This window comes from Pelophylax lessonae (genome assembly GCF_965119305.1).
Source record: "Pelophylax lessonae genome assembly, chromosome: 1".
NCBI lineage: Eukaryota > Metazoa > Chordata > Amphibia > Anura > Ranidae > Pelophylax > Pelophylax lessonae.
Genome location: NC_138768.1, coordinates 511,814,065 through 511,833,083, shown reverse-complemented (window position 1 = coordinate 511,833,083; position 19,019 = coordinate 511,814,065). Strand labels below are relative to the sequence as shown.

The 19,019-nt window shown below is 43.5% G+C and overlaps 1 protein-coding gene across 1 annotated transcript in view; it reads right to left on the bottom strand.

Annotated features, from left to right (window-relative positions):
- Nucleotides 1-3,044: 3,044 nt before the first annotated feature.
- RAB8A (RAB8A, member RAS oncogene family) overlaps nucleotides 3,045-19,019 on the bottom strand; it is an 85,041-nt gene continuing 69,066 nt past the window's right edge. Inside the window, exons 6-8 of the mRNA XM_082270670.1 lie at nucleotides 13,894-13,959; nucleotides 9,612-9,662; nucleotides 3,045-3,559 (exon numbers count right to left, since the gene is read on the bottom strand). Of these exons, the coding sequence (XP_082126796.1) occupies nucleotides 3,467-3,559; nucleotides 9,612-9,662; nucleotides 13,894-13,959 (210 nt within the window). The 3' untranslated portion in view covers nucleotides 3,045-3,466. The remainder of the gene's footprint in view (nucleotides 3,560-9,611; nucleotides 9,663-13,893; nucleotides 13,960-19,019) is intronic.

Here is a 19,019-nt window from a genome sequence, read left to right as displayed (position 1 = left end):
AAAGGGCTAGCGAGATTGGGCTTTCAGTTTTCTAAAAGGAAACTCGTGAGCAAAATCGCTCACGAACAATTACATACGAGTGGTTGGGATAAGCTGCGAAGCCGGAAGCCTTCCATTGCATCAATGTGGCTTCCTCCTGTAGCCGATAGCCAGGAACCCCCACTGGGGATCTTGCATGTAAACAGTTACTGGCCCATTCGCATGTGTAAATGTGGCCTAAGCCTGAAGATATGGAAAAGGCTGCACTCATCTATACTACAAATGTAAATACAATTCAATAAATGTATTTTAGATTAACTGGCCTTTTAGCATTGGTATTGGTCCAAAAGTTAGGTAAACTAAGAAAAATAAACGTGAGAGGCTGTAAATCCACCAGTTCCACTCTTTGGTCATGGTAATCAAACATATAATTTGGTATAATGCACACCAAACACCTTTTACATAGAAGATGTGGTGTATGGAATGAATACAAAAAATAAGTTATAGCACTTTACAGCCTGAAGTACACAGTGAAATCACTGGAGTGGTTAGCGGTTTCATACACAGCCAAGACACATTATAGGTAAAATTTGTAATTGCAACATACTATACACCTGAGCCGCAGGCAGCCATGACATTTTAATATCAATATTGAGAACGGATATAAACATTCAAGAAAAGAAAAATACTAAAAATAAAGCATTTGAACATGGCTATTAAAGGAGGAGCAGTTTAGGTTACTGTGCTATAAAAAAGTGATATTTCTAGACTCTAGGGATTCATGCTGGGCTCTTTTTTGTAATAAAAATATATTTTTTCCTGAGCATTGCAGAGAACACTCTGTAGAAAATGGCATTTTATGACATTCATCAGCAAAATTTCTGCCTAAAGCATGTGCATACAGACAGAATATTTATACAGATGGAAGTTTTATGAAGGAAAGCTAGTCACTGCAGATTTCTACACGTTAACATTGTACAATTGATATAAAAGGACAAAAGAGGTTATGACCATGATGTTCAATTTGTTTAACTTTCATGGAAGTTGTTAGTGACGGCACCAAAAAAAGCTGCAGGAATCATCTAATTTCCAGCTTTGGGGCTGATTCACTGCAACGGAAGAAAACAAAAACATGAATGGCTGCAGCAACCAGTCAGGTTTTGACTTTCTGATCAAATGACTGAATGGTTACAAATGCAATTCCACCTTTTTTTCTCATTTTCTTCTCCAGTTGTAATGAATTAGACCACCATACCCCAAATGAAATGTGACCACATCCATATACTCCATATTTTAGGGCTGGTAATATTTTCGGTTTAATATTAAACGCATTTAATTAAAATAAAAAACTACGCCAATTTAATTACATACAGAAGGTATACATTAAAGATTATTTTCCTCTTTTGATGACTTACTAGATCATTAAAGATGTACAACCTTTACTAAAAAAAAAATGAATAATAATAAAGGAACAGGCTATTTATTAACAGTTTCCAGGAGAACCATTTAATAAATAAGTCATCTGAAAGTGGAAAACTCAAAATGTGAATCAACAATCCAAATTTTCCAAGGAATCCAATCCATTGATCCATTGTGGTCTATATATAAATGTTTTACCCAGATTCACACATTTTTTTATTGGAACCCAGTTCAAAAAACAAAAAGTGTGAATCTTTAGGTAAAAGTTTTGTGAATCCTGTATAAAACATATAAAGACCCCAATGTGTTCAAAGAGAATATTTTGCCAATTCAAATTAAAGTTTTGGATAGAGTGAGAAGGAATTAGAATAGGTCAGGTATTTAGAGCTATCCAGAACTCTTAAACTTTACCAGAAAGGAAGTCTGGAAGAAGAAGAAGAACTCTCCATCAGCAACACAAGCAGAAATAAAACCATTTTCTATAGTAAACCCTGAAAAAAAAGAAAAATTATGCCAAACGATTTTATTCCCTGTTGTAGATTTTTACTTGCTTCCTTTCTGGAAATGAGGGGAAACCTTCCTGGATATCAGTAAAAACCTGAGATTATTTATTTCTCTACTCTATCCAAAACTAAAACAGTTTTTCAAGCTTTAAAGTATTAGGCGAGTACAATTTTTTTTTTCTGGAAGTGCATATATAATTTAGCAGTGCATTTAAGTTCCTATCTACCTCTCTAGCCATTGAGAGATGAAAGCAAGGGCAACGAAACTCACTGTAGACAACTGTATTACGTGTATACTTACACTAGAAAAGGCTTCTGACGTATGCATTTTCCCCAGAGGGAAAGGTTTACATTTACTGTAAAATGCTGTGTCTACATATTCAGAGGTAACCGAAGATCATTTTACAGTTGTCTATCATTGAAATGAAAAAAAAAAAAAAAAAAAATTTCAATGCCTGCATACCCATGAATGAGCATGATTTGTAATGCATATAATTTGCAAACCCATTTGTTTCATTGCCTTTTCTTCTTCCAATACCATATTGATCAGCTGGAAATATTCTATACCAAAGGATATCTATTCCCTGCAGCCTTCTTAGTGCGTCATGGCCATAGAGCGAATACAACGAAAGGACCTGCAGCGATTTTAACATTTTTGACATTTTGTACTGGGTTATATATAATTCGTCATACTACAAATTAATGCACACAATGTCAGATTCTGATATTGATGCCATTCTGTAAAACTGCTCTGTAAACTTCAAACATCTGTTTTTTTTTTTACAAATTTAAGACATCCAAAATTTGGAAAACAAATTGTCACAGTCACAGTATCTGACTTGGCAAAACATTTATAGAAATCTTGACCCTCTTCGTAGCATTCTCTTTTAAACTGCTTGCTTGGAATTTTCAGGTAAAAGTCAAGATTATGAAAATGACCATAACTATTATTTTATGTATGTAGAAGCTTTTATAAGTCAACTTAGGTCATATTTCAAATCTAAAGATAAAGGGGGACACACCTGAGATGCAACTAAATGGGTCTTATTTTTGTGTATTATTTCTTAAACTTATTACAGAAAAGTCCAGATCTCTTTCAATTAAAGCAAAAGAACTTAGTTCCACCATCAGATATGAACAAGGAAGACTAGTTTTGAAATACAATGTAGAAGTGCACATTTATACATACACGTGTGCATGTATGGGTAGATAACACACCTGTGTTTTGTGCATGTACCCAAATATAATTACATTTAGAGGTTAGTTAAAAATAATGAAATATGGCTCTATATGAGGGCTTGGATTTATAGACAACAGGCCTTGAATTAAAAAAAAAAAAAAAAAAAACTCTGGTTTTCATTTCAAAAAAGGAAAATAATGAAGAAATGTACAAACTTAGAACATATTTCAGAACTGCTAAGTAAAACGGAGCTCATCACTCTCATTCAGGTAGCCAAGGTTTGGCAGAGCTGGTGCTTTAAGGTTCTAGGTCTGTGATAACAGGAATTCAAATACAGGCACAGTCCAGTTTGATGGAGCAAGTTACTCCATTAAGGCAAGGTCCCTCACAGAAGAACACATCGAAAGAAACTGCTCTTCTTCTGTTGTTCTGGGGTTATTTTCACTCCTTGATTACTGCCCTGGGAACTGTTTCCCTCCTGGAAAAAATATAAAATGTGTTAGACTTATCACAATCTTTCTGGTAGTCCCCCGATTTACAATCATGTGCTTTGTTAACCGCATGCTGACCGCCTCCTGTAACTTTACTGCTACAGGGCGGCTTAGATGGGCAGAATCATGTAATTGATTTGCCTGCCCAGGCAGTGCTGTCATTCACTACAGCATAAGCTAAACAGCGGGTTCCCGGCTAATGTTTTATGGCTGGAACCTGCTGATTGGTTGAACGAATGACAGGAGAGAGCCCTGTGTTGGTAAACAACACAGAGCTCTCTACAGACAGCAGACAATTGCCCCTAAATGTTACCCCTTCACAGCCAGTGTCATCAGTGCAGTGACAGTAAAAATTATTAGCACTGAGCACTGTATTAGTGTCAATGGTAATGTCAGAGTCAGTCTCCCCCCCCCACCCCCGCGTCAGTGTCAGATTGCCCACAATACTATCACAGTCCCATTAGAAGTCGTTGATCACTGCCATTACTAGTATAGAAAATGTATGTATGTATGTATGTATGTATGTATGTATGTATGTATGTATGTATGTATGCACACAATATTTGTAGATGCTAAAACTTTCACGCAAACCAAATAATATATACTTATTAGGATCTTTTTTAACCAAAGCTATGTAGCAGAATATGGTTTGGCCTAAATGTTTGAAGAAATTTGATTTTCAAAAAAAAAAAAAAAACATTTTATTGGATATATTTTATATTTGAAAAAGTAACAAAACAGGATTTTTCTAAGAACTTACCGTAAAATCCTTTTCTCTGAAGTTCGACAGACGCAGCTCTCCTTAATCATAGACTCATAGGGTTATGCTTCTCCTTCTACGGATAGACTCTAGGCCGAAAAAAAATAACTTGTCCACACCTCTGCTATTCTCAAACAGTTGTGTTGCAAACAGCGTCATAACTCAAAAGTAGAGGGGCTGGTGCTGAGTCTGTCGAACTTCAGAGAAAAGGATTTTACAGTAAGTTCTTACAAAAATCTATTTTCTCTATCGTTCATCGACAGACGCAGCTCTCCTTAATAGACTCATAGGGATGTCCCAAAGCAGTAAAAACATGAGGGGTGGGAACAAGACAAGAACAAAACCTGAATACTCCAATGGCCAAACTTAGCCAACCAGGAAAAAAAGAGCTCAACCAGGAACAACTGGAGCTCCCTCAAACAATGAACCCTCAAAAGAGAAACAAAAAAGAGTTCTCTCAAACTGCAACTTGCAAAACCTTGCGGCCAAAAGCATCCGTAAAATTCAACCAAACTCTTGCAGATTTCCGACAGTGACCTCCAGATTTTCCAACAGGACCGAATGAGAATCCACTCTCAATAGGAGATTGTCCAGGTAACCCAGTACTGCAATCCCCCTCCAGTGCAACAGTGCTAACACCGGAGCCAGAACACCTTGGTAAACACCCTGGGAGCAGAGGTGAGACCAAAGGGTAATGCCACAAATTGATCATGCTGCTCCGCTACCACAAATCGAAGAAACCACTGGTGTCCAGCATAGATAGGGATGTGTAGATATGCATCCTTGATATCTATGGAGGCCAAAAAATCTCCCTGATGTAGAGACGCCACTACCGTGTGGATGGACTCCATCCGAAACCTCTACCCGCACAAAGAGTTGCAGAGCCTTGGGATCTTGCTTTCTTTTCTGGGTACGGTGAACAGATTTGAATAAAATCCTTGAAAGCGTTCCCGAGCTGAAACTGGCACAATCAACCCTTGCAACAGCAAGTCGTGTACCTCCCCTCACAATTCCCTTAACCTGGCTGGGGACAAGTGAAGATTGGACGGGACGAACCTGTCCCGTGGATGAGACCGGAATTCAATTCGGGGCACTGTCGTCGCGAGGCCTAGTTCTGGACTATAACCTGCTCTCGCTCGCTGGCCATGCTAGGAGACCTTAAGGATCTAGATTATCCAGTGCGAATACCAGCCAGTTGTTGGTTGTAGTTCCTCTGGATCTTGGTTCTCAGGAACTAACTAAAAAATAAAAAAAATAAATCACAAACTTTCCCCGTTACAGCTAAGACCGAAGTCCCATCAGGGAGCTAGGTCCTATCCCTGACACTAGGCAGAACAAACTGTTTGAGAATTGCAGAGCCTGAGGGGTTATGCCTGCAGAGACAGCCCCCATAGGCGGGGACAAGTTTTTTTTCTGCCTAGTGTCCATCCCTAGAAGGAGGAGCATAACCCTATGAGTTTATGATTAAGGAGAGCTGCGTCTGTTGAACGATAGAGAAATATAGTTTTTTTTTTTCCTAAAATTTTCAGTCTTTTTTTGTTTATAGAATAAAAAAACCCAGTGGTGATCAAATACCACCAAAAGAAAAAAAATTTGTGGGAAAAAAATTATATAAATTGAAATTGGAGTACAGCACTGCAGGAGCATGCAATTACCAGTTAAGGTAGCGAAGTGCTGAACAGCAAATAAATTACATAGTCATGAAGGGGCTAAAACCTTCCAGTACTGAAGTGGTTAAGTGAACAACCTTTAGTAAATCAACCACAAAAGATAACATTGGGCATAAAATATGTTGCATCAGGTTACCTCCATTGAGGTGCAATAACCTCCTTATGTTGCGTAATAAATGTGGTGGTTGAGCGTATTTTGAATGCGGTCATCGGAGATTTAACAATTAAAGCAATGCTCTCCAGAAAAAGTGTCAGTAAGTCAAAAATCCTATTTTCTTCATACTTCAAAATACACAAGATGAGTATTCAGATACATAGAGACGACCAAAAGCAGTCCAAGGAGTGGGCAACACAGCAAGCAACAAGCTAAGAGGCCCATGATAACCAACAGATAACAGAGAGCTCAACATATTCTACAGAACATCCTGAAGAACCTTATGCCTAGAGCTGGCATCAGCTGAGGTTTGGATGTCTACCTGGTAAAAAACGTAAAGCGGTATTAAACCGGAAACAAAAAATGTATTCTTTTGCAGCTTAGCAATCATGAGATGTGGTGGCTGGATTAGTTTTCTTTTTTGGGCTTTTTTTACCTGGTGTTCTGGCTGGTAACACTCCTACTGTATTAGAGTGCCCCCAGTCTGGATGAAGGAGCAACAGGGACACCTTTGGACAGTAGTTTATCTGGGGTAGTGTTAGATGTACTAAACAGCAGCTTACAGTGCAGATGCACAAGCAGTTACCGCAAACGTTTTTTTCCTTTAGGGATAAAGGTTTTACGTAAATAAATGAAAGCTGGTCATTTTCAGCACACCAGTCAGTGGTAAATGGTTTATCTCAACACTAACTGCTACATTTGCAGGACAGCTTGTTCTGTTGGAAAACAGATTTACTGACCAGATCGCCAGGTTAAAATATAAGGCAAGAAATCCAAAGAAAACAAACGCAGCCATCATATTTAAGAACTGGTACGTTGCAATATAATGTTTGGTTTTGGGATTAATACCGCTTCAACGAACATGTAAATATGAGAAACAACTGTCTTATGTTGAAAAGAATAACTTCTTAGGCAACTGGCCAAGTGAAGTATGCTCTGCAACCAGAAGTGATGGCAAAATGTAGGCAACCTTGCAAGTAAGGGTGAACAGTCAAAGGTATATATGCGTGTGTGTTTGTATAGATACAACGGGTAGTTTTTGAATAAGCAGCAGAACCAAGCCAAGATCCCATGGAGTCACTGGGGAACTAATGTGTGCGACACCCTGCACAAGAGCCAAGGAGTACCCAAGGAGTACTTTAGAGGATGACATTTCCTGGGTTTGCACCAAGAGATATATACCTTTCAGGTACAAAAGGTAAACTTTGCAGGAAGTCCATTTCCTAGCTTTCAGAAGTGTAGGGGTAACCAAATCAGACAGACAGTCTCCTGTGCCTTAGAACCTGGGCTTCAGCAGCCAGGGCTTTAAAGTCATTGGCTGAAAAGCAGGGCAGCAATCAGTCCATAAAACAATCTCTAAGGCCCATTGAGAGTCTGCCAGAAGCCCGACAAGGTCCCATGTCCTCCTAGGCCAGGTAGGTGCAATGAGAATCACCAGAAAGCCTTCCATCTCAATCCTGCAGATTTAATGAGGAAGCAATTGTAGAGGAGGAAGGTGTAGATCAGGTTGGACGGATCCAACAGTCATCAGAGCATCCACTGTGAAGGCTAAAGGATCCCTGGACTTGGGAGATGAACGTGATCAGTTTGCTGCTGAACCTGGAAGCCAGGAGGTCTATACGAGTTCCCCCACCTATGAAAGGTCTTGAAACACCTTTGGGTGAAGAGACCACTCTTTTCTTTGGATTCCAAATGTTGACAACTAAGGAAGTCCGCCTAAAAACGTTCCATATCTGGAATATTCACTGCAGACAAGCCTGAACATGACGTTTCACCCAAGAGAGAATATGGTTGGCTTCTAAGAGCTGCAACACTCCTGGTTCCTCCTTCAGGTAGAATGTATACCACTGTCAGCATTGTCCAACTGAATTGAATTGCTCTAAGCTCCAGAATATTGATGGGGATACAAGTTTCCTCCGGCCACCAAGTTCCCTGTACAGGACTACAGGGTATCCAGGACTCGTCTACAGAGCAGGTTGGTATCCATTAGGAGAACCTTCCAGACCAAAAGGGAGAAGGATGTTCCCAACTCCAGCAGTAGACTTGTGACCCACCATGCCAAGCCTGGTTAGAAGATTCAGGCCTATATAACAGTCGAGGGACTGAACTCTACTGTCCCACACAGTCAGACTGTTGAGTTGCAAAGGTCTGCAGTAAAATTAGACATCCAGAACAGCCCTGAAGAAGGCTGCCATTAAGCCTAGAACCCCCATGCAAAAGCAAAAGGTTGGTTGCTCCTGGATGGACTGCAGGACCTAGGCAGAAGGTTTGGAGTTTATGCTGAGGAGCAAAAACTTTAGACAGGGCCTTATAAGTTTGGATGAGATGGTTCTATCTTGACTGTCCTCATAACATACTACAGAGATGTCCTGGGAGAAAAGCAAGAAAAGAACAGGGACTAGCACCATGGTAAAAATCTAAAGTGCAAAGGGCCAGCTTTATACAAGTACATAGGAGGGAGTAGGCAGAGACACTCAGCTGTCGTTCTTGTAATCCAGCTCCGGGAGGGGATGGTGTAAACGCACCAATTTCACTTTAGGCCCTATTCACACCTAGCTTAGTGGAAGTACACTTTTTTGGCTTGTTTTTCCTGTGAAACGCACAGGAAAGCCTATTAATTTTAATGGTCTGCCTTATGAGTGACAAAACGCAACCATGTAGTTAATGGAGCATTTTGGTATGTTCCACTTTGCACGTTTTATTATGCGCATTTTGTGTTTTTGTGTGTTTGGGTGCAGTGTTGCACCCTTTTCAAAGTGCCACAGCGCTGAAAGGTAAAAACTGGCCTGGACAGGAAGGGGATAAAAGAGCCCAGTAGGCAAGTGTTTAAATAGTAACTCCACTTTTGTTGAGAAAAAAAAAACATTACTCTCTGGGTGATCTATGTACACGGCAGATATTTTAAACTTTATTGCAGAGTCCTACTTTTTGTTATTTTTGAAGTAATAGCTGTTTGTATGTGTCCATGTGCTAAGTGAATCTGTATGGGAGTGGTTTTATAGTCCTCAGTCAGCTGCTGCACCTGCAGGGCTCTAATGAGGAAATTGTCAAGGTCTGCATCCCTTTAGATGCAATTTCCCTTTGAGAGTATCTCCAAAAATGACATTTTTGTTGCAGGGGATCCAAAATCTTAATTGTATCTTGGAACAGACTACAAAAGGCTCTGCTGTCCTGTAATTTTCTTGGAACAGATTACAGGAAGCCATGGAGGAGTTTTCTATTCAAGAAACTGGAGGCTGAGGTAAAGCCTGCTACAGAACATAGGGACAGCTTTATTATTGCGGCAATAGAGGAACATTACTGCTATATTGGTACAGCGTTGCATAAATGAATATTTGTAAAGCATCATAGCATTCAAACCGGAAAAATTACCTGGTAATGAAAGTGTACTACAGGGTATTACAGGCTAGTACTCGAGTGTTTAAAAGGGACTTGGAAAACAAAATTTTGCTTACCATTTTTTTGTCCATTTTTGCTTTGATGTCTCGCGCCAACGTAAAAAAAGCCTATGAAATAATCATCATTATTATTATTATTATTATTAGGTATTAAAGCATGTGTATGTCTCATGTGTCGTCTCAATAAAAAAAGAAAAGGAGAAAAAAAAAAAAAAAAAGCCTCAAATTTACAAAACTTACACTAAACCAAAAATAAAAATTATAAACACTGTAGACCAGGGATCCTCAAACTATGGCCCTCCGGCTGTTGCAGAACTACAAATCCCATGAGGCATTGTAAAACGCAGACATGACTAGGCATGATAGGAATTGTAGTTCCTGAACAACTGGAAGGACATAGTTTGAAGACCCCTGCTGTAGACAGATCAAAAAATCGAGCCTAGTGAGTAAATGTATAGTACTACCAACATATCAAATACATAACGTTTATCCAAGAATTGAACACAACATTTTGAATAAGCTTTTTTTCAGAAATTCCACCAAGTGTCCTCTTTCAAGGGGCCAAATCATCAAAAAGTAGAATGTATCATATATATATATATATATATATATATATATATATATATATATATACATATACACACACACACACACAATATATATATATATATATATATATATATATATATATATATATATATATATATATATATATATATATATATATATATATATATATATATATATATATATACATACACACACATACCATACATACACACATACACACATATACACACACACACACACACACACACACACACACACACACACACACACTTGAGAAAGTATTCATACCCCTTGAAATTTTCCACCTTTTGTCATGTTACAACCAAAAATGTAAACGTATTTATAAAGTGGCACAAAACTATACAGTGCAAGGAAAATGTTAAATATTTTTAAACATTTTTACAAAAAAAAAAATGTGAAAAGTGTGGCGTGCATTTGTATTCAGCCCCAGAGTCAATACTTTGTAGAACCACCTTTTCGCTGCAATTACAGCTGCAAGTCTTTTTGGGTATGGCTCTATACATCTACAGAGTGACATTTTTGCCCATTCTTCTTTCCAAAATAGCATAAGCTCTGTCAGATTGGATGGAGAGTGTCTGTGAACAGTAATTTTCAGATTCTCAATTGGATTTAGGCCTGGACTCTAAATATGCTTTGATCTAAACCGTTCCATTGTAGACCTAGTTGTATGTTTAAAGAGGAAGTAAACTTCCCTTTAAGTTTTACCTATAGGTAATCCTATATAAGGGCTAACATGTGTTGGTATGCGATGCATAATAGAACATTAAGGCCCCTTTCACACATGCGGACCGTTCAGATCCGACTGTCAGTTTTTCGGGCGGATCAGAACGGTTCCCCAATGCAACTCTATGGAGCATCGGATATCAGCGGAGACATGTCCGCTGACATCCGATCCGATCCTGTCCATCCGTCCGTCAAATCCGGACGGATAGAAACCCTATTTTCCATCCGTCTGGCGGATCGGAAGAGAACAGAAAGGCGGTCCGTTCTCATCTGATTCCCCCATAGAGAAGAGCTGGGACCTGACAGCTCTGTCTCCGCACACAGCGTGGAGACAGAGCTGCCATCCGCCTTCTCAGCGTGGGATCGGCGGCCCGCTGAGAAAAACAGAGTCCGCCGACGGAGCGGATAGTGTGAAAGGGGCCTAAGCCTTTGCCTTGCAGGTAAGAAAAAAAAAAAAAAGGTGCAGCGGTTTACAACCACTTTAAGGTTGTTTTCCTGCTGGAAGGTGAACCTCCACCCCAGTTTCAAGTCTTTTGCAGACTAACAGGTTTTCTTCTAGGACTGCCCTGTATTTGGCTCCATCCATCTTCCCATCAACTTTTACCAGCTTCCCTGTCCCTGCTGAAGAAAAGCAACCCCACAACATGATGCTGCCACCACCATGTTTCACGGTGGGGATTGTGTGTTCCACCACACATAGCGTTTTGCTTTTAGGCCAAAAAAGTAAAAAATTTTGGTCTCATCTGACCAGAACACCTTCTTCCACATTTTCTGTGTCCCCCACATGGCTTCTCACAAAAACGGCTTCTTATGGCTTTCTTTCAACAGTGCCTCTCCAATTAAGGCCAGATTTGAGGAGTGCACGACTAATAGTTGTCCTGTGGATTCTCCCACCTAAGCTGTGGATCTCTGCAGCTCCTCCGGAGTTACCATGGGCCTCTTGGCTGCTTCTTTGATTAATGCTCTCCTTGCCTGGCCTTTCAGTTTAGGTGGATGGCCATGTCTTGCTAGATTTGCAGTTGTGCCATACTTTTTCCATTTTCGGATGATGGATTAACAGTGCTCCGTGAGATGTTCAAAGCTTGGGATATTTTTTTTCTTTTTTTTAATTACCTAACTTCTTTAAACTTCTCCACAACTTTAACCCTGACCTGTCGAGTGTGTTCCCTGGCTTTCATGATGCTGTTTGTTCACTAGGTGCTCTAATTATATATATATTTATATTAACAACTATACGGCTAATGTGTAAGGTAATGTCTATTATAGCTTTTCATGTGGGACGTACTTGGAAATTCCAACATGACACTGATCCTAAACACAAGGCCAAGTTGACCTGTCATTGGCTACAGAAGAATAAGGTTCCTGAGTGGCCATCTAAGTCTCCTGACCTCAATAGCATTGAGCCACTCTGGGGAGATCTCAAACGTGCAGTTCATGCAAGACAGCCCAAGAATTTATAGGAACTGGAGGCTTTTTTGCCAGGAAGAATGGGCAGCTTTACCATCCGAGAAGATAAAGAGCCTTGTCCACAAAAGACTTCAAGCTGTCATTGATGTTAAAAGGGGGCAATACATGGTATTAAGAACTGGGGTATGTAAACTTTTGAAGCTGATGTGCAAAATGAAGGAAACATGACATCTAAAAATCAAGTGCATTTGTAATTGTAGCATATCTGTGCATAGCTGGAATTGCTGGAGCTTAAAGTAATCACGAGCAAGCTCAAAGCCTTAAAACGGTCGATCAGTGCTCCCTAGTGGAGAATTCATGCAATCAATTACATTTTACACAGAACTCCAAGCTGATAGAAAAGCTATATTAAAGTACAGTATTGATTAGTAAACTGGTCAATTTGTTTTTTCTTTTTTATGCAAGTATATGTTTTATGATTTAGACTTGGTATTAGCCCCTTGTGTATCAGAAAGAAATTTAACATGATAGCAAGGAAACTAGCATCTGCAGAGTGAAAAAGTGAGCTGAGCCCTCTCAGGAAATATTTGTTTTTTTTGTCAACACCGGCATTGTTTGCAGCACTACTCCTGGGATTTTATAGTGTCATACATGTCTGGCACATTCTAACACTTTGTTAAAGCAGAACTAGAGGAATTATTTGTATTGCACACTTACATTGGTCCAGCTTGGCACAATGTAAGAATGCAGGTCTCATACCTGATGGATGGAGTCCACACTACTACAGTACTACCACGATCTACCAGTTCCTGCTCAGTTTCTATTCAAGTGGCTTCCCCCACTGCACACAAAGGGTCAGTTGCTCATCACCACCACTATTCATGGAAGCCTTGTATTTTTTTCACTGAATTCAAGATGTTCATTGATTGGACAAAATGGTCAAGATGGAGAGGAGGAATGGTGATGCCACGATCCCAAATCAATCAGAGAAGAACCCCTTTGGAAAACAAGACATTCTATGAATGGCAGAAGTTCAGTGTTAGTGAGGCCCTGTGGTCACTATGCAGCGGGGCAGCCATTCCTATAGAACCTGAGCAAGGCCCACAAGGTCACAAATAACACTGTAGGCCAGCTACTGCAGTGAATTTCAGCTTCCCCAGCAGCCCATTAAGTATGGGATATGCACACTTGCATTGTGCCAAGCTGGGCTAATGTAGGTATGCAATACAGATCATATCAGAGTTCAGCTGCAAAGCCTAATTTCAACCAATGCTTAGATTTAGGGACAGTGAGAATGGATTATACGTGTCAGGTTTTTACTGCTTCTTATGACTTCAATAGTGAGATTTTCCTTTGACACCAGGACAAGAAATGCAGAGAATGGGAGTCATCAGGAAAGGATAGCAATGACCGTTTGCTACTTTGATTGTTCCACTTTACTAAAGAAAAAGGAAAAGTGTATTTTGCCCCCATTGGAGAGATTTCCCATCATTTCCAGTCCACCTAAATCCCTTCCAACAAGGCAGAAAACAAGGCAAAATCTTCCCAATGGAGATACAGCAATAAAAAGCGTATAGAAAAAAAAAAAAAAAAAAAAAAGAAGAATCACTTTACTTACATTTTCCACATTAATATTGGCCTTTGCACTAGTCTCCATAAATTTAATTCCATATTCAGATGCCAGCTGAAAAAAAAATGAACAGTGTTCGATAACTAGAACAGAGCCCTTGTCTTTATAACAGAAAATGTCCATAGGATGTTGCAGTTGATTTACAATCAATTTAGCTATCTAGGCACCCAACTGATTGAACTTAAAAGTAGGCCTTGAACTGGCTTGTCACACTATAGAGGCGGTTACGGATTTCCAGTTCAATATTGGCAAAACATTTTTTTTCTTTTCTTCTAAGAGAAGAATGGAACAGTACCGTTGCAGGGCATATTTAGAAGATGTAAAAATAAATCTAGTTGATGGCAGGAACATCAACAAAAAGCAGCCTTAAAGTGACACTAAACTAAAAAAAAAAAAAAAAAAAAAACACTGAATTTTTGTAAAATCTTACCGTAAAATTCCTTTCTCTGAGTCCTCCGACAGTCGCCGCCCCTTCCCAAGTCTTCACCAATGGTATTGACCTTTGCTCCGCAGGAGTAGCTAGGCAACAAGATTTGTTAATAACAAAAGCTTTTAGCATAGACACACCCCTAGGGGCTGTCCCCTTAGTCAATACCTCCCTGCACCAGCATTCCCAACTCAGTTTGGTAGCATAACAGTAAAAGTACACAAAAACCCCAAAAAGAGGGGCGGGGGGCGGCGACTGTCGGAGGACTCAGAGAAAGGAATTTTACGGTAAGATTTTACAAAAATTCAGTTTTTCTCTTACGTCCTCCGACAGTCGCCGCCCCTTCCCAAGTCTTCACCAATGGGACATCCCAAAGCAGTGTAGATCTGAGGGGTGGGAGACGCAGCCGCAGAAAAGCAACGCAGTACCCACATCAGAGAAAGGAACCTTACACACAGTAAGAGAACCAACTGGGCAACAGGAAAACGTGCTCAACAGGAGCAACAACCCAGGAAAAAACAAGTAACCCAGGGGTAAAACACCCCAACAGCCAAAGACCCAAAAACAGGGGTCCCTAAGGCACTGCCGCACTGAGAACTTTACGGCCAAAGGAGGCATCAGCCGATGCCTGAACATCCACCTTATAGAACTTTGAGAAGGTGCGAACGGACGACCAAGTCGCCACCTTACACACCTGGGCCACAGAAGCCTGATGCCAGAAAGCCCAAGACGTACTCAAAGACCTGGTAGAGTGCGCTTTCACAGGGAAGGGAGGGACCTTCCCCTTCAAGGCATAGGCCTGCACAATGGTTTGTCTAATCCATTTGGCGATAGTCGCAGCCGACGCCGCCATGCCCTTCCGAGGTCCCTCAGGAAGGACAAAGAGGGAATCCGCCTTGCGAAAAGGCTTAGTGGACGACAGGTAAACCCTGATCGCCCGGACCACATCCAATGAATGTAAGGCAACCTCCTTAGGATGCTTTGGCTTCGCGCAGAGCGAGGGTAAGACAATTTCCTCATTAAGGTGAAAATCCGAGATCACTTTCGGCAGAAAGGACGGGATAGGTCGCAGGACCACCTTATCCTTGTGGATCACCAAGTAGGGAGAGCTGCAGGACAAAGCCGCCAGCTCCGACACCCTGCGAGCCGAAGTGATCGCCACCAAAAAGGCCACCTTTTTGGACAACAGAGGCAACGAGATCTCCCCGATCTTTTCAAAGGGAGCATGTTGCAACGCGGACAGAACCAGGTTCAAGTCCCATGGAGGCAAAGGCTCCCTCCGCGGAGGGGCCAAATGGCGCACCCCTTGAACAAAAGTGCGGATCAATGAGTTTGACGCCACCGGGCGCTGAAAAAGGACGGCCAGTGCAGAAATCTGGCCTTTAATCGTGGCCAACGCCAAACGCTGGTCCACTCCAGTTTGGAGGAAAGCCAACACTCTGGACACCGAGTACGAGCGAGGGGAAAACCCCCTGGACTCACACCAGGCAAAGTATGCTTTCCAAGTACGGTAGTAAATCTTTCCCGAAGAGGCTTTCCTAGCCTTAATCAAAGTGGGAATGACCTCAGGGGAGAGACCTCTGTCCTTCAGGACCTGGCTTTCAACAGCCAGGCCGTTAAAGCCAGCGACTGTAAAGCAGGATGGAATATCGGCCCTTGAGACAGAAGGTCTTCTCGAAGTGGCAGGCGCCACGGAGCGTCGACTGCCAGATTTACGAGGTCTGCGTACCAAGACCGGCGAGGCCAGTCCGGTGCCACCAGAATCCCCGTGTGCGGTTCCGAGGCTAACCTGCGAAGGAGCCTGGACAGCAGCTGAATCGGTGGAAAGGCATACATCAGACGATACTGATGCCAGGGCGCCACTAACGCGTCTGAGGCGTCTGCCTGAGGATCGCGCATCCTTGCCACGAACCTTTCCACCTTGTTGTTTAGACGAGACGCGAACAGGTCCACATCTGGGGAACCCCACTTCGCGCACAACATCCGGAAGACATCCGGGTGAAGGGACCATTCTCCCTAGTCCAGGGTCTGGCGACTCAGATAATCCGCCTGCCAGTTCTCCACCCCCGGGATGTGAACTGCCGTTATCGCCGGGACGTGCGTCTCGGCCCAAGACAGAATGTCGGCTACTTCCCAAGCCGCTCGGGCACTCCTGGTGCCCCCTTGGTGGTTGATGTAGGCCACCGCGGTGGCATTGTCCGTCTGAACCCGAACCGGACGGCCCTGAAGCCGCTCCGACCATTGCAGAAGGCAAAGCTTTATCGCTCGCAATTCCAGAATGTTGATCGGAAGGGAGGACTCCTCCTCCGACCATGTCCCCTGGGCGGACAGAGCGCCCAGGACACCACCCCAGCCCGTCAGGCTGGCATCCGTGGTGACCACCGTCCACAGTAAAGGACGAAAAGACTTGCCACCCGACACTGCCGGGGACTGGAGCCACCACAGAAGACTCTGTCTGGTGCGGTGGCTCAACGAGATCCGCAGATCCAAGGACTGTGGACGCCCGTCCCACTTCGCCAGAATCTCCGCCTGGAGACCCAGCGTGTGAAACTGGGCAAAGGGGATCGCCTCGAAGGCTGAGACCATCAACCCCAGACATCTCATGCATGTCCGGAGGGACGAGCTGTGGTTGGCCCTGAGGGCCCCAACCTCGTCCTGAAGCGTCCGGAGTTTGTCCTCCGGAAGGAAAACCTTCGCCTGTTCAGAGTCCAGAACCATCCCTAAATAGGGAAGGCGAACCGAAGGACACAGAGTCGACTTCGGAAAGTTTATGGTCCAACCGAACTCTTGCAGCGTCTGCACCGTGGTGGACAGGTCGGCCATCAGGCTCTGGCTGGCAGTTGACCGTATGAGGAGATCGTCCAGATACCCCAAGACCGCAATACCCTGTGCCCGCAACAGGGCCAGGACCGGCGCCAGCACCTTGGTAAAAACCCGCGGAGCCGAAGCGAGACCGAAAGGCAACGCCACGAAATGGTAGTGTTCCTCCGCAATGGCGAATCGAAGGTACCGTTGATGACCCTCGAAGATGGGGATGTGTAGGTACGCATCCTTCAGATCGATGGAGGCCATGAACTCCCCCGGACTCAGGGCAGCCACCACCGAGCGCAGGGATTCCATGCGGAACTTGCGCACCCGCACAAAGCGGTTCAGAGCTTTCAAATCCAGAATCGGACGCACCTTGCCCTCCTTTCTGGGCACAGTGAACAGATTGGAGTAAAACCCCTGAAATCTGTCCCCATGAGGCACCGGGACCACCACTCCTTGGGTCCGCACCGCCAGGTGCAGATCCTGCAAACGCTCCGGAGACAGCTGAAGATTTGAGGGAAAAAATCTGCCCGCCGGCCGAGAGAGAAATTCGATCTAACGATTTCCTGAACCAATCTGTCCTGAAAGCGGATCAGCCAAGGTTGGAGGAAACCGCACAGAAGTCCCACCACCCCAGAAACGGGTGAGGGCGTCCCTTCAGGCGGAACTAGCGTGGGTAGTGGAACCGGACTGACCGGATTTTTGCTTACCCACCCACGGCTTCTTCTGGGAGCCCTGGCCCTTGAAGGGCTTACCCTTGGATTGTGACCGAAAGGCACGAAAGGACCCCTGGGAGGGCCGAAACGAGGAATTCCGTTTGCCACGGAAAGATTTGTGCTTGGGATTCTGGGGTAAGAGAGTACTCTTGCCCCCAGTAACACCCTTAATCAGAGTATCCAAAGCCTCGCCAAAGAGGCGAGATCCCACGTAGGGAAAATCCGCCAACGTCTTGCGAGAAGACTGGTCCACAGACCAATTCTTCAGCCATATTAGGCGACGGTTGAGCACCGCCACGCCAGACAGGCGTGCAGCCAAAGGAGCCAAATTCAAGTACATGACGCCTTGATGGATTTGATCCACCATGGCCAATGTGGTAGGCGGAGCCGAAGCAGCCACCAGGGTGCGCCTGAGCACCTTCGTCCAATCGGCAACCGCCTGGGCCGCCATAACCGAAGCAAAAATAGGTTTTAGCATAGAACCAGCAACCATATAGGCATGACGGGCAAGAGACTCCAATCTCCTGTCCGTAGGGTCCCGGAAAACCGGGGTATCCTCAGTAGGAATCGCAGTAGCTTTGTTTAAAACGGCTACCGCGTGATCCACCTGAGGCGCCACACACCAACGCTCGTCGGTGGATGGCGCAAATGGATAAAGCAGTTTAAACTTATTCGCCACTGTAAAGGGCTTCTTTAAATTGCGCCACTGTTCATTAACCGTATGGTGAAATTCAGCAGGGCAGGGAAAAACCTGCGCAGATTTGCGGGTCCTTTGCGTCCCAAAGGAGGACACCCTAGTAGGAGGAGCTGGCTCATCCTCCAGGTGCAAAGTATCCTTAATGGAGGCGATCAGCTCATCCATGAGTGCAAGCTCTTCAGGCGAGCCAGGGGGAGAAGTATCAACCCCTTCCACCTCCGCCTCCCCCTCAGACCCCACGAAGTCCAGAGATGAGCGAGACCCTGAGAAGAGCACGCCAGCCCCAGCAGCCACATCTCCCTCTGAATCAGAGGAAATGGATAACCTGGCCCTTTTTGCGGATCATTCAGCCATCAGCATCTGCACCTGAGACACTAAGGATGCCACTACAGTGGCCAGATCAGCCCCCTCGAGGGGTGCAGCAGCCCCCTGGTCCCCCACCAGGGCGGGGGGAAACTTGCTATCC